The sequence below is a fragment of the Guillardia theta genome (genome assembly GCF_000315625.1).
Source record: "Guillardia theta CCMP2712 unplaced genomic scaffold GUITHscaffold_15, whole genome shotgun sequence".
NCBI classification, from domain to species: domain Eukaryota; class Cryptophyceae; order Pyrenomonadales; family Geminigeraceae; genus Guillardia; species Guillardia theta.
The window spans coordinates 171,494-186,126 of NW_005434659.1; the positions used below are offsets into that span (position 1 = coordinate 171,494).

Consider the following 14,633-nt stretch of genomic DNA (forward strand, 5'->3'; position numbering starts at 1 on the left):
TCTTACTTCTTTCTCCTTTCTCACTCTACTTGTCTCTTCCCTTTTCCTCATTACCTCCTCCTCCCACTTCTTCCCCCCCCCCCTCGTTTTTCTCTCCCTCCTCCTTCCTTCGCTGGTTCCTCCTCCCTCTGCTCCCCCTTCCTCTCTCTACGTCTCCCTTCCTCCTTCCTCTTCACTTCTTCCTCCCCTCCTCCTCCTCCTCCTCCTCCGACCTGGTGTAAAGTTCGCTCCAAAACGTCGAGACCCCTTGCCTCTGACGCGTGCGCCTGCTCGAACAGTTACAAGAAGCCAGAGCCCCTTCAGTTCTCTCCTCTCCTCCTCCTTTCCTCTTTTCTCCTCTCCTTCCATTGCTCCCTCCTGACTGCCCCTGCTCCCCCCCCGCTCCCCCCAACTCCCACTCTTCCTCCTCCTCCTCCTCGTTGACTTATCCTCTCCTCTGCCTCACACTCTTTCCTCCTCCTCTTGATTCTGTCCTGCTCAGACGACTTGCCTGTCCAAGTGTGCTCTGCTGACGAGCCCAATCGATCTCTGCATGCGCCTGTGCATTGTCAACCTCCGTCAGATACTTCAGACCCACTCGCCCTCCCCGCCCCCTCCTCCTCCTTCTCCTATTTCAACCTGTCTGAGCTCTCCCCGCAGCATTTCCATCTCGCGCCTGTGTTTCATCAGCATAACAACATGTTACCTCTCCTCCTCCTCCTCCTCCTCCTCCTCCTTCCCCTTTCTCTCCTCCGTTGCTCACTTCGCTTCCCGGAGCTCCGTCTCCAGCCCTTGCACTCGTTCCTGCGGTCAAGTTTCAGGTCCAGCTGCTCTCCAGCTGGCTGAGGATCACCTGAGCCTCCATCAGGTCCAGCTCGATCTCCCGCAGAGCCGTTTCCTTTTCCCGCAGCTCATCCTGTTTGCGCATGTCACGTCACGATCTCCTCCTCCCCCTTCTTCTCTCCTTCCCCCTCCCTTCCCTCCTCCCCCTCGCTCTCGTCCTTTGCCATCCCCTGCTCTCTTTTCTGCCCTCCCTCCTGCCCCAGTCCACGTCCACGTCCTCGTATTCCTCCTCCTCCTCCTCCACCTCCTCCTCTTCCTCGTTTTACCTGTGTGGTCAGCAGCTGCTCGTTGAGGGCTCCAGACTCCGCCAGCGCCTGTAGAGAAGGATGAGGAGTAGGAGTAGGAGGAGTAGGAGTAGGAGGAGGAGGAGGAGGAGGAGGAGGAGGAGGAGGAGGAGGAGGAGGAGGAGGTGGTGGTGGTGGTGCAGGGCAGCAGCTCTTCCTCGTTCGCCATCTTCTCCATCCTCATAGCGCGTGACTGATGCTCTTCCTGCAGCAGGACGTGAGAAGGGGAGGGAGAGGGGAGGAGGGAGGGTGGGATGAGGGAAGGGGAGGATGGAGAGTGGGAGGAGGGAAGGGGAGGAGGGAAGGGAGGAAGGGAAGGAGAAGAGAGGGCTACCGCCTGCTGTTGCCAGTGCTCGCGTGCTGAGCTCTCCTGCGCCAGGGCATCTTGAAGTCTCTTGACCTTGCATGGTCTCAGGTACTGACCTCGACTCGTCCTCCTCCTCCTCGTCCTCGTCCTCCTCTTCTCCTCCACACTCTTCCCTTCCTTGCCCCCCCATCATTCCCTCTTCATCTTTCCTCCCACTTCTCGTCCCGTCCTTTCCATCTCCTCCCCCTCCACTGCCACCAGCCAACCTGCAGACTCCTGTCTGTCTGGTCCGACGAGTCGTCTCCCGTCCCAGAGCTGAGGAGGAGGTGAGGAAAAGAGCAACAGCCACTCGTTGACTGACATGGCGTCGCTCCTCCAGGTCAGCTCGGACTTGAGCCGCTCGAGCTCTTCGAGGAGATCCTGCGGAGATTTAGACGATGCAGAGAGGAGGATGGAAAGAGAGAAAGGAGATGGACAAGAAAGATGAGCAGATGATGATGATGATGATGATGATGATGATGATGATGATGATGATACGGAGGGAGGAGGAGGAGGAGGAGGAAGAGTAGGAGTCACAAGAGTTGTGGAAGCAAGGGGACAGTGGAAGTAAAAGAGGCAGAGCCGGTGAAACGCAGCAGAGCAAGACTCGAGAGCAAGGGAAGGAATACGCAAGGCTGGGGATGAGTCAACATGTTTTTCAAGCTTCAAGTTTGCAAGCTCCTCGGCAGCTTGATCCATCAGCTCTCGTGATGTTGAGTCCAGGCCTAACAACCATGGCACGTGTTAGACGACAAGCAGGCAGAGCAAGAACAAGAGCAGGATGAGGAGAAAGCGCAGGAGCAGAGGGTGAATGCAGAAAAGAGGAGGGGCAAGATAGGAGGAGGAGGAGGAGGGGGACGACGACAAAGGACGAGGAGCAAGATAGGAGGAGGAGAAGGTACAAGTACATGTACAAAGTGTTTGAAAGAACAGCAGCAGCAACCAGACATCATAAGCGCTCTCACCGCTTCGTGTAACCTGATCCGCTTTCATCTTCGTCACGAGATGATTGATCTCTCGCTCCTTCTCCTGCACAATCCCATCTCACTACCTCCATCCTCCTTCCTCTCCCCCCTCCCCCTCCTCCTCCCCCTCTCCTCCTCAAAGGCGGCAGATTCATTGTTCTTGTATCAGTCACTGTGCCGTACAAGTGACCGACGAGACCGTTAACAGGACACTCTTACAACTACCAACACCACTCGCAGCATCATACTCACTTCTCCCAGCGTGTGAACGTGCTGGTTCAGGAAGTGAAGGTGTTCCAGCAGCTCGTCGCACCTCCCCTGTCCTCCTCCTCATCAATTCACCTCCTAGTCGCATGACTCGCAGTAGACCTGAATCCTGGGCAGCTCTCGCAGGTCGTCGAGCATGTGCCTGCCCCGTTCCTCAGCTCTTGCTCGGACCAGGACCTGATCCTATCTCCTCTCCCTCCCTCTCCCTCTTCGTCTCCCTCTCCTCAGTCGTCTCCTCTGCCCTCGCTCCTCCCTCCCCTCACGCACATTCTCTCTGCCTCGAGGCTCGCGATGATCTTGTCTCTTGTTTCCAACTCGTTCTGCCAGCCTGTCATGCTCCGATCCTCCTGTCCCGCCACCTCACCTGTAGCTGCTGGAGCTGAGCTGGGAACTCGTCGCCTTTCAACGCGTCAGGGGTGAGCTGGAGAGCATAAAAGAATTGTCTGTACCTCCTTGAGAAACTACTGACCCCCTTGCCTGCGATCGAGTCATCATTGCGGACGGAGCACAACAGGCAAGTCCACATGCTCTACCTGCAAGTTCGCGATCTTCTTCTGCGCCGCATCCAGGAGCTCTTGTGCTCTCTCGCCCTTGCTGCGCTCCTGATCGGCCGCGTTCTGCAGAGCAGGAAGCGAGCTGTAACTCGAGGTGACTTGAAGGCAAGGGACGAACCAGAAGGTCTTCTTGCAAGTCTCTGGCTGAGTTCAGCTCCATCTTCAGCTGCAGGATCTGAAGGCCAAGTCAGCACAACCTTCTCTCTCCTCGTCTTCCGACTATCTCCCGCTGGCTGGCTGTCTCATTCTCCAAGTGCTCCGCCTTCTGGATGAACTGCGCCAACGCCTCCTCCTTGACCTGCAGCTCTTGCATGATGGAGGCCTGGCGTTTAAGGCCGCACGTCAACAACAGTTCTCCTCCTCGTACAGCACACGGCATACCCTCCATGCCTCCATCGCATGTGAGCTTTGCGGATCGATCCCTTCAAACTCGTGCAGTGCTCTGACCAAGGGTAAGGGTGCAAGTGAGAGCAACCAAGGTTCCCACCTCATCAGTCTGTCCTCAGTCGTAGTGGCAAACTGCTGCCAGTCCTGCAAACGAGCGTCGGGAGAAGATGCTCGGGCAAAACCAGCGCACCTTCATCTCAGCTTTGACCCGCTTCAGTTCCACACTGGCCGCGTCGATCTGAAGAGGAGACAGTGAGTGGAAGAAAGAGCTCTGAGTCCAGCAGTCCACCTGCATCTTTGCTCCCTCCTCCATCCTAGCCATATCCCGGTTTTGCGCCATTCTACATCCGTGTCAGGAGAGTACTGCAAGGGCAGCAACAGCATACAGGCGCTGGTCCAACTCAGATATGTGTTGCTTCAACGATGCGATCTCGTCCTCCATCGACCTGAACTGGATGTGGGTGACTTCTTCATCTGAAATTCGTTCGTCTATCAGAAATTTCTGCTCCTCCAGGGCCTGTTCCACAACGTCGGATCATTGCATACGTGCAGGTAAATGGGGGAATGTTCGTACCTGACGGAGCTGATCATTCTCATTCATCAAGTCTTGGAAGCTAAAGTCTCTTCTCTTCTCTCCATCCTGGCCGTCAGCTCCCTCCCTGCTGATCAGCTGCTCGATCCTTGCCTGAGGAGCCGTCAGCCTCGTACAGAAATCCCCGCACCATGCTGTACCTCAAGGTGGAAGATCTTCTTATGAGCATCTGCAAGCTGCCTGTCCTTCACAACGAGCTCATCCTGCATGGACGCAGCGAGCCGGCTGTACTCGAACCCCGCCATGTTGCCCCTCGGCAGCGCCCCTTCTTCCTCCATCATCCTGCCATGCCCGCTCTACGCTCGCCAGTGAGTTAAGGGGTTGGATTTGCTGGGGGTAGGTCATCTTCTTAGGTGGGGTAGGGGTATCAAGAGGACAAGCAAAGAATACTGTCAGAGCCACATAAATGGGGGTAGGGGTACATTCCCCCAGCTCAACAGAGGAGGGTTCGATAAAAACAAGGGGGTAGGGTGGGACAGATGATGGGGTCGACTGATTTGACAAGTATGACTCGAAAACGCGCAACGGAAATAACCGTACTACAGTGTGGCCAGCCTCCCCGGCCGGCGCGGCCGGCCACAGCCGCGCGGCCCCGGCCTGTCCTCCCCCCGGGACTCCTCGTCGTCTCACCTGCAACCTGGAGACTGCCAGGTTCAACCCTCAGCCCACAGGCTCGTGGCCCGGCGAGCCTCCGAAAGCTTGAGTTGCAGCGGACGGTCAAAGAACACAACGGGGCGGCTACGGCGGTGACTGCCGGGCCGCCCGGGCCGCCCGAGGCCTACCCGGCCGCGCCCGGCCCGGATTGGACGGAGGTCACCGAACACTACGGCAGAAGCGGACCCTCATCCCCTCATTTACCCACAGCCGGGAGATCGAAAATAGGCTTTTTAGGGGGTGGTGGGTCATGGAACATGTGAAGGTGGTGGGTACTCTGGAATGAAAATTGGGGAGTCAGAGGGGGTACCATCCTTTTGCTAGGGTAGGGTGGGTACGGTAGTTAGTGACGCGAGCATGAACCGGATACCCGAGGGGAGGAAGGGCTGCAGGGTGGGACTGGTTGGGAAAGCGAAACGACATGGCGATGGGATGGGAAGGAGGGGAGGGGATGGGATGGGATGAGTTGAGTTGAGATGAGCTAGGATGAGGTAGGATAGGGTGGGATGGGTTGGATGGGATAGGAGAGAGTTGGAGAAGAGATGAGAAGGGATACGCCAGATTGCGAGGTCCACCTAATGTCAGTTTCAGAGCGAACAGTGAAAGAGTATGAGGAGAGTAGCGGAGAACAAATGTGTTTCAATGTGTAGCAGAAGTCCTGGGATTGAGGGGTAGATGTGTGGAGAACGAGCAGAATATGATGCATGTATCCCGACTCAGAGCCACAGTGAGTTAGAAGAAGAGTGACCGCAAGGATGTTGAGTTGTCAACATGAATCCGAGAGGAACGGTTGTTGAAGGATATCCTTCATTCAACTGAGGAGGGAGCGAGGCATTGAGAGGAAGCTCCATGTGAATGAGGGGAGTTCGTTTCGTCGAATGCCGTCAGGAGCAAGATGCTTGTCTCCTCATTCACCGGAGGACCTGCGGGCTGTGACGCTGACTTGTTGCCTTTGATCAGGGGGAACTTTCAGTCTGTTTGGCGCAGCCATGATCCATTCCCGCTCGTGAGAGACTCAGTGATCGTGCGAGAGAACTAGCCGGCCAGCATGTCGATGGTTGTGTTCTCAAACAAGAGGATCTCCCTCTCCTACAACCTCTTCTTCTCGGTTGGGATCATCGCTTTCTTCGCTGGCGTCAACCTCTGCCTCCTCTTCCTCCTCTCCATCGGACGCCTCAACTGCGACATGAACGACCCAGGGGCGCACGCCATCTATGCCATGCCCCATGTCTGGTGTCCTGCCCACGGTGACGCGCGGGGCAGCGGGCTGCATCGTGTCCTCTCCGAGTTCCCTCCCGGGCAGCTTGTGATCGACGTGGGGGCGTACGACGGCAAGGAGGCGATCGAGTATGCGAGCGCAGGGCACAACGTGCTCTCCTTCGAGCCGACCCCCTCCAAGTCCGCCAACATCAAGAGAAAGATCCGCAACGCTGACCTCGAAGACAAGATCACCTTCTACCCCTGGGCCGTCAGTGACAGGTCAGGCGAGGCCCCCTTCGTCGTCAACGTCGGGGTGCACCTGGAGAACGGTAAATGGGCGATAAACGAGGGGGAGGAGAAGAACCCCGAGACGATGGGCAGCGAGCAGGACGGCTTCAGGGTACCATGGAGCCATGAGAACTCGACGACCGTCAACGTCAAGGTGGAGAAGCTTGACAACGTGGTCCCCCGGGACAAGTTCGTGCTCTTCATGAAGGTAGACTCGCAGGGTCATGACTTCAAGGTGCTCAAGGGCGCTGACCGGCTCCTCTCCGAGCACAGGGTGGCGGTGTTCTCCGCCGAGATCTCGCCAGGGCTGATGGAGGGAGGGGCGAAGGAGGGGCTGGACATGCTCAACTACATCGCGTCCAAGGGATACCGCTGTTACGGCTGCCACACCTCCTTCGAGACTGGCTTCCGCTTCGGCCTCCCTGTCCCCTTCTCCATGTGGACGCAGCACCTGGGCACGCTCAAGTTCGAGCACAGAGGAGCGAACCATGGCCAGTGGGACGACATCGTGTGCGTGTCGAAGAAGGCCAGCGAGGTCTTCAGTGGCCGCATGTGAGCTGGTAGGTGTGCTGGGAAGCAGCTCGGTCCTCTTGACTGCGAGTTTTCATTCTGACCTCCCTCTTCTGCTTCCGATGTGCGGTGAGGACGGGGAGGGAACTGCTTTCCTCCCCGCCTCCCCCCCTCCCTCCCGCTCGCTGGTCTCTTCGTGGAGCTGCGAGCTTATGACGAGATGGGGGTGCGACTCCTCCTCCCCGGGAAAGCCTGCAGTGTGAGGTCGGTCAGCCTCTGAATTTTCGCGCCATATTCAAATTTTCAAATCTCGTTTGAACTTTAAGACATGAGTGTTTCACCTCGTGCCGCTGCTACCTCCCCCAGCAGGCGGAAGCTTGTCTCCATGCCCCTCACCCAAGCAGCCACGTCGAAGAGTTCTTGTTCATCGTCACTGCCGCTCTCCTGCACCTCCCCTCCTCACCTCGTCTCTGCCTCCTCTCCAACGATCTCTCCCTCACCAGCTCTGTAGCCAACAGATCACAAGCAGCACGACACACTGTGAGAAGCGAGCAATGGAGCGGAATGGAGGAGGTGTACCTAGAGATGTTCGTTGCTTGATCGCGACTCTCATCAGGCTCGCGTAGTCTTCCAGGTTACGAGCTGCATCCAACATTATCCTCCTCCTCCTCCTCGCTCCTCGCTCCTCAGCTCTGCCACCCTGCTGCTGCTGCTGCTGCTGCTGCTGCTGCTGCTGCTGCTGCTGCTGCTCTTCCTGCACCCACTCCTTCTGTCCGTTCTTTCTTACCAATGAAGGCAGCGGCTTGGGGCCCTGCTGCGAGGGACAGAGAGCTGCCAACGCGAGCGACAGGGCGGAGGAGGGAGAGGGTGAGAACAGGAGTCGAAGCCCAAAGGGAGTAGGAAGCAGTTGTGTGAGCGTTGCCTGGAAGTTGTGAGGAGGGGAGGATGCGAAGAAAGAGGATGAACATCGTGGAGTGTCGAGGAAGAGATCAGCAGCTGCGGCCATGTGCATAAATTCTTCTTCTGCTGCCATCTGCTCCGTCGTCATGTCACGTAGAAGAGGGACTGAGCAGCAGCACCGGGGACCATATGAGCCGACGAGGGTCAACACCTGAGGGGAGGAGAAGATCAAGACGATCACAGGAACAGGACGGAGGCGGGAGGAGAGCAGAGATTTATCGTTGTCGAGCTCATCACCTCTTCTCGACGCGTGCTGGTTGATGCGACGCTGAGCCTGTGGAAGGCAAGGAGGGTAAGGAGGGTAGGTAGGAATGGCGAGGAGACATCAGATTGGGGAAGGAGGTAGGGGGCTAGTCAAGAGTAGGAGTTCAGAGAGGAGGAAGGAGATGAAGTAGGAGAGAAGGAAGGATAGGAGGCAGGAGAGTGAGACGGAGTGGGAATATGGGAGGAGGTAGGAAAGGACGAATGTGGAGTGTTGGAGAGTGAAGAAATGAAGTGGCAGAGGAGGTAGGAGATCAAGTTGGAGAGAAAGTAGGAGAAGAGGAAGGACGAAAGAAATTTGGGAGAGGGAGATCGAAAGTTGAACGATACCTCTTTCGGGAATTCAATTAGCCAAAGGACAGTCCTACTTTCTTGCTCAAGAATTCTCATCCAGGTCTGCAGTCATGTCAACACTCTTGTTACGGAGAGACTTCCAACCTCAAAGGTCACTTCGTCGATCTTCTGGATCCTGTTGAAGCAAGCCAGCACTATGGACTACAAGCACCAAGGGATGAGGAGCTGTTTTCAGCAGTCACAAATGCTGTTCACATCTAAGGGCACGTCGTGTCTTCTTCTTGCATCTCGTCTCTGTGTTATCAGCGTCAGGTTTCAGGAAATTTTCAAGGCTTCAACTATCTTCACCTCCTGCCTTCGATCCTCCACCTCCTGCGCAGGAACATCCGGAAATTTCACCTTCAGCGTGTTGGCTAGGTAGCTGCCCGGCAGGTAGACCTGTATCGGTCAATCATGAACGTACGATGGTGGGTGGGTGGGAGGGAGGGAGGGAGGGAGGGAGGGAGGGAGGGAGGGAGGGAGGGAGGGAGGGAGGGAGGGAGGGAGGGACAGGGGGGAGTGAGTGAGAGAGAGGGCAAGGGAGGGAGGTAGGGAGGGAGCGACAGAGATTAGGAGTTTCAGATCAGATTCAAGTATGATCGCTCAGTATGATCGCTCGTACCATCTTCTCCGAGAAGAAGCTATCGGCGTACTCGACCGGCGACATTACTCTGTCCCCTGTGACAGTACGTCAGGCGCCTGGCCCACCCGAGAGTGTGTAAGAACCGATGTAGTGGGAGATGAACGACGATCCGGTCGTGGTGCAGAATCTATAGGACACTTGGAGGGGGGCAGGCTAGTTTGACGGAGAATAGCAGGAGACAACTGTGAGGAAGAGAAGCGGATAGGACGAGAAGAGCAAAGGGTATACCTTTCTTCTCAGCACTGACATCCTGTTCCCGTGGTTGTGGCCGTCAAGATACACGACCAGCCCAACCTTGCGAAGTTGAGGTCACAAGAATGATCAGAGCAGGTTTGACCCCCACCTGCTGCTCGTTGATCCACCTTGCAACCTCGCTATCATCTCTGTCCTCCATCTCCTGTCGTTCCTGTCAACCGAGCACCGACCGTCACCTCATTTACTTGGAGCCCGACAGCAGAGCTCTGTATGAGGCGACGCCAAGGGCTCTGCTCGTGTCCTCCCCCTGCCAAGAGCTCACATGAGTTCCAGCATGAAGGTGTGAGGGCAGGGAGTGCGGCAGACATGTTGAAGACGTTCATGTAAGAAGAGGTCTGACCATTCAGCGACAGGCAGGTGATGTGCAATGAGTCGGTTGACGTCTTGTTCCCATGCAGCGCGATGGCATGCGCCATGAACGACAACATGACCTGCCGTTCCTCTAAGACTCGCTGCCATGACACCAACTCCCCTCTACCGTCTGTCCGAAGTCCGAGCTCATGTAGACCACTTTCAGTCTTGACTGTCGTCTACCATTCCCGTCAACCCCCGTCTTCTCAAAGTTCCTCATTGCAGACCTCAAACGCTGGAAGTTTCCGGTGAAAACAATCCTCTCTCTCCATTCCAGATCTTGCTTGGCGAGCTGACATAGTCCAGCGCAGTCAGAAGAGCTCAACGTGTAAGGTCTCGATATGTTTACATCCTTGTCTGACTCTGATGAAAGTCGCCGCATCACGGAGACATCGAGGTCTTCTGAGACGCCAAGGAACAGAATCTGCAGGAACACAGTCAGGGGAACGAGGAAGACTGGCAGGGGCAAGAGGAGTCCAACACAGGGGCAAGAGGAAGACTGACAGAGCAGCGGGGAAGAATGACAGTGGGGTCGGGAAGACTCTCATTACCGCGTTCACCGACTTTGATGGCAGTTGGTGAGAAGCATGGCTGATGGATTCACGTAACACTCGCTGAGATCGGTCGCGCATCACACGCTCCAAGTCCCATTCAGCTGTCAAGGTCGGGCAAGAAGTTCATCACAACTCTGAAGTCTCCTCCCTCCTCCTCCTCCACATCCTCCCCCTCCTGCTCCTCCTCGTCCCTCTCCCCCTCTCCCTCCTCCTCCTCCTCCTCACCCAACATCTGAGCTAACAGGGCCAACTCTAGACTGCAGATGCCCGCCCTCCTGTCTTCCATGGAAGGCTGCGGCTGAAGCTCTCAGGACCGATAACAATCACATCTTTACGTACTGATGAAGAGTTTCCTGCCAGAATGTTCCGACATGCAGCCTGTCTTGGGGGTCACGAGCAAACGGCCGGCTCCTCAGCTCACCATCCACAACCGCAGTGACTCGTCGTAACGTTTCATCTCCTACACGCCACGTCTCAATGCACAGCATATCACTTTTAATCTCTACTCACATCCATACTCTACTCACATCTAATCTCTACTCACATCCATACTCTACTCACATCTAATCTCTACTCACATCTAATATCTACTCACATCTAATCTCTACTCACATCTAATCTCTACTCACATCTAATCTTTACACAGCACATCTCTACTCGCAGCACACAAACAGGCTCCACCAGTAACTCACGGAATCTATGGAGGCTGCAGACATGAGACACTCGACCCGTATGGAGGAGGAAGGGCTAGAATGCAGAAGCCTCGCGCAGAACAAGAACGAACGGAGAGATTGCTCGTTATCCTCCACAAGAGCGAGCGAAGAAGCCAGTCCCTGCGGACCGTCACAACGAGCACTTGGAATGTATTGTTGTGTCTGAACAACATGATTGCTATCTCTCAAGTTCATCATTCTTCTTACTGACGATATGTACAGCTGTTGAAGTCAAGTCTTCACACCTGAATGGCAGGCCCACAGATATCGAGAGACTTCACATCTGTACATGATAGCAAGCACGCGGACGACAACCACCTGCTTGCCTTTAAACGACGAGTGAGCAGGAAAGATTTTCAAACCACGGTACTTCAATGTCTTACCTCCTTCGGCTGAGCGTTGTGCAGGTAGAGGAGACCGAGGTTGAGGGTTGGCAGCGTTCTGTTTGGCTACAGCAAAACACTCTGAGGGAGAGAAAGGGAGAGAGAGAGGGAGAAGGGAAGAAGGGAACGGTGGGGGTGAAGGAGAGACAAATTAAGCGAAAGAGGGAAGCAGGGAGGAGGAAGCCAGGGAGGAGGAGGCGAGGGAGGAGGAGGCGAGGAAGAGAAGGAGGAAGAGAGGAGGACAGTAACTTATCTCACCGAAAGCGACAGAGCATGGCGATGAGTCCTGATGGCGCATTCGTTGTACCCCAGGTGCTGTTTGGATATCAGGTGGGCACGGGGTGAAGCATGGAGATCACTTGCAGTGTAACTCCGAGCAGCTCGATCGCATCCTTGTCCAAGGTGTGAGCGGAAGGAAACGATGAGATGGCACTGGTGTACACGAGGGGAAAAGACTAATTGTCTGAAACACAGCAGCGAAACAAAGATACTGGCAACGTGAAAAATGCAAGAACAAGACTGCAAGACAACAACAATGGAGGGACGTCGAGTCGCACACATCCAGACCTGAAGGTTCTTCTGCAGTCTGAGTGTAATACAAAAGAACAAGAGAGATGCTCTGGATTCCTCTCAAACCCAGCAGGCATATGAAGATGTTCACCTTAGACGACCTTGCCGCAATGATTCGTGTCCGACTATCATCAGCACCTGCAAAGAGTCTCAGCTCCGAAGATCAACGCAATGGCCTGCTCTCACTTGAAACAGCTTTGGGTACAGCAGGTTGACCTGCTCAAACAGATCCTGCGAGTTCCGACGAAGTGAAGCGTCGGTAGCCTCTCGGACCTCCTCCAACAGGGCCTGCGCGGGAAGCCATTCAAACACGAGTCAAGGCAGACGTGTCAGTCTTACCCTAGCAAGCATTCCTTCAGCACTAGAGGGAGGCAGTAGACTTATCATGCGCTCGTCCTGCATTCCAACTGCAGAGACCAATCAGTCTCACTTCGTTGCCTCATGCCAAGGTACCTCCGATCCCACCAGAAACCACCTCGGGAGCGTTCCTATCACCTTCCTCTGTCAACTATCTCCCTCCTGAAGGCAGAGCCGTGTACCTCTTCGCTCTATCCTCTTCGTTCCAGGAGCAAGTAGCTGGTACATGAGCATGAAAGAGGTCAGCAAGACCCGTCGCGCTGTGAGCTATCTTCGATCCCGACGCTTCTCTTCCCCTCTCCTCCCACCGAGCTGCATCATCGGACGCCAGGAGCGAGTACCTCGATCCCACCCCTGCCACGCTCACTCCCGCCATGGCCATGGCCAGCCACAGGCAGCGCATCCGGACCTCCATAGCGACTAGTCGCAACCATGAATCCTCATCCCATGTCCCAAATCCCCACCCCCACCCACCCCCTTTACGATTCTCACCCCAGTTCTCACCCCCCTTTTTCATCATCCCTGAAAATGTCGCTCGTTGCGGGAGGAGGAGGAGGAGGAGGAGGAGGAGAACGAGGAGGAGGGTGAGAGAGCATGAATGCAATCTGTTGGCACCTGCGTGTCCTTCCACTGTGGCTCGACCAGCGCATGGAGAGCGCTGCGACGACGAGGGGAGCTTGTGAAGTGACGAGAAGATTCTGCCGAACTCTTTCCAAGCCGCAGGAGGAGGAGGAGAGAGAGAGGCTCGAGAGCATGACGAAGCTTCTGATGGAGGTAGGCTCTCACAAACTTGTACATAATAGACGAGAAGGACCAAGGAAGCTTCTGGATCATCTCTTTGGCACCATGAGACTGCTGATTGAAGCGGGATACCCGCAAAGGATTTGCGCTGCTGGTGAGCAGAGCAGAGCAGAGGTGGAGATAAGGGGAGAAAAGGAGAAGAGGAGGGCAGTGGAGAGGAGGAGATCAGTGGAGAGGAGGAGGGATAGAGAGGAATGCCACGAGCACATGCTGACTTCCATGTCAGGTCTCTTTCACAGCATCTACGGCACGAGCATCTTCAAGCATACATCGATCGTTCCTGACGCGCGTGGGCGCGCGGTCGTACGGGAAGTGGTTGGCGAAGAAGCGGAGCACCTGGTGTGGCTTTTCCACTCCATCGATCGCCCAGGGACACTGCATGCAAAGATCCTGCCATGCGCTAATGGCGCGTTCCCCGCGGGCGAGGAGGTTCTGCTCGACAAGACTGACGGGACAACCATCCACGTGACGAGGAGACAGTTTGAAGACTTGCTGGCCGTGGAGATGGCGAACATGATCGACCAGGGGCCACTGAACGCGACGAAATGGCCGGGGTTTGAAGGATGCGAACCGTACATCCGCATCCAGCAAAGGATGAAGAGACTGAGCGATAGTAACAGTGTTTGCACGTGCTTGTCGAGGAGAAGGCGGTCACGGTTGTACAGGATTTTGTGACGAGAGAGAGGATACTGAAGTTGTGGTGACGGGGCTAGGATTGCAGTAAGTTCTCCTTACTGAGATGTTGTCAATGATGATGGTCAAAGCTTTATCAACAATGTGATTGAGTAAAAGAGCTTGACTGTGTGATTAAAAACGAATGGGAACGGTGAAAAATGTTTTCGGCGGTCAACGATAGGTCTCAACTTGAAGTGGAAATCTGCTGGCAGGTTCCGATCAATTTGCCGCCCGGCCCGGCCCCGGCCCTTTAGTTCACCGAGTGCCGCCGGGCCGGACTCTGCCAGGCTGATCATTCGAGTCCAGCCTGGCCCAGCCGTACTAGCCTAGTAGAGTCGGAGTCTCGGCGCCCCCGCCTGTATTCCAGGTTGATTGCTGTTGTCACGTGGGCAATCATCAATTTCCAATCAACAAATTTTTGGAGTAATCATTTTCCAATCAACGAAAGTTTGCAGTAATCATTTTCCAATCAACTTTTTGAAACAATAATCATTTTCCAATCAAAACTCCCCGTTTCGTACCGTTACACGTATCAGAAACGGTCGTAACCGTATACTTTTGCAATCATTTTCCAATCAAAATCAACTTTCAAACTTTCAACTCTCCATTTTGGAACTTTACCCCACCCCTTGGCGGTCTGTGTGAGGTGGATTCTCAAAAAGTAAGGACAACTACTACACTGGCACACAATGTTATAAAAGTAGTGTCTGCCAGGATCCACAGTCCTAATGCCTCTGCATCCATGCTCCAAATTGATTCGTTCAATATAGCCCGTACATTCTTTTCTTGACAGGAAATGTTGGCCCTGCAACAGGGCGGCGTGGTCACGCAAGGGCCGGTCCTTGAAACATGCCGCACGACGAGTGAAGACATCCCCCATGATCCAATCATACGGCCGAATCCGCATA

The 14,633-nt window shown here is 55.2% G+C and overlaps 4 protein-coding genes across 4 annotated transcripts; 2 read left to right on the plus strand and 2 right to left on the minus strand.

Annotated features, from left to right (window-relative positions):
• Positions 1–567: 567 nt before the first annotated feature.
• On the minus strand, positions 568–4,462 carry GUITHDRAFT_135322 (hypothetical protein; the record flags this gene model as incomplete). The annotated part of the gene is made up of 20 exons (XM_005837058.1): positions 568–655; positions 743–783; positions 833–895; positions 1,089–1,136; positions 1,441–1,506; positions 2,431–2,481; positions 2,670–2,735; positions 2,787–2,826; positions 2,952–3,004; positions 3,049–3,083; positions 3,134–3,161; positions 3,218–3,301; positions 3,357–3,413; positions 3,537–3,660; positions 3,726–3,769; positions 3,816–3,863; positions 3,915–3,966; positions 4,072–4,142; positions 4,200–4,310; positions 4,358–4,462. 20 exons carry the CDS (start codon positions 4,460–4,462, stop codon positions 568–570), a joined length of 1,275 nt encoding a protein of 424 aa, XP_005837115.1.
• Positions 4,463–5,919: 1,457 nt separating this feature from the next.
• On the plus strand, positions 5,920–6,915 carry GUITHDRAFT_135323 (hypothetical protein; the record flags this gene model as incomplete). The annotated part of the gene is made up of 1 exon (XM_005837059.1): positions 5,920–6,915. One exon carries the CDS (start codon positions 5,920–5,922, stop codon positions 6,913–6,915), a length of 996 nt encoding a protein of 331 aa, XP_005837116.1.
• Positions 6,916–7,365: 450 nt separating this feature from the next.
• On the minus strand, positions 7,366–12,664 carry GUITHDRAFT_103951 (hypothetical protein; the record flags this gene model as incomplete). The annotated part of the gene is made up of 28 exons (XM_005837060.1): positions 7,366–7,902; positions 7,949–7,980; positions 8,067–8,103; positions 8,421–8,486; positions 8,529–8,585; positions 8,640–8,678; positions 8,733–8,822; positions 9,046–9,101; positions 9,150–9,219; positions 9,295–9,360; positions 9,410–9,463; positions 9,498–9,568; positions 9,662–9,752; positions 9,800–9,851; positions 9,900–10,096; positions 10,224–10,327; positions 10,452–10,524; positions 10,648–10,686; positions 10,955–11,059; positions 11,185–11,265; positions 11,323–11,388; positions 11,581–11,637; positions 11,682–11,754; positions 11,984–12,030; positions 12,079–12,180; positions 12,232–12,299; positions 12,346–12,380; positions 12,432–12,664. 28 exons carry the CDS (start codon positions 12,662–12,664, stop codon positions 7,366–7,368), a joined length of 2,598 nt encoding a protein of 865 aa, XP_005837117.1.
• Positions 12,665–13,095: 431 nt separating this feature from the next.
• On the plus strand, positions 13,096–13,725 carry GUITHDRAFT_135325 (hypothetical protein; the record flags this gene model as incomplete). The annotated part of the gene is made up of 2 exons (XM_005837061.1): positions 13,096–13,144; positions 13,277–13,725. The coding sequence occupies 2 exons, from the start codon at positions 13,096–13,098 to the stop codon at positions 13,723–13,725; spliced, it is 498 nt and encodes a 165-aa protein (XP_005837118.1).
• Positions 13,726–14,633: the final 908 nt, after the last annotated feature.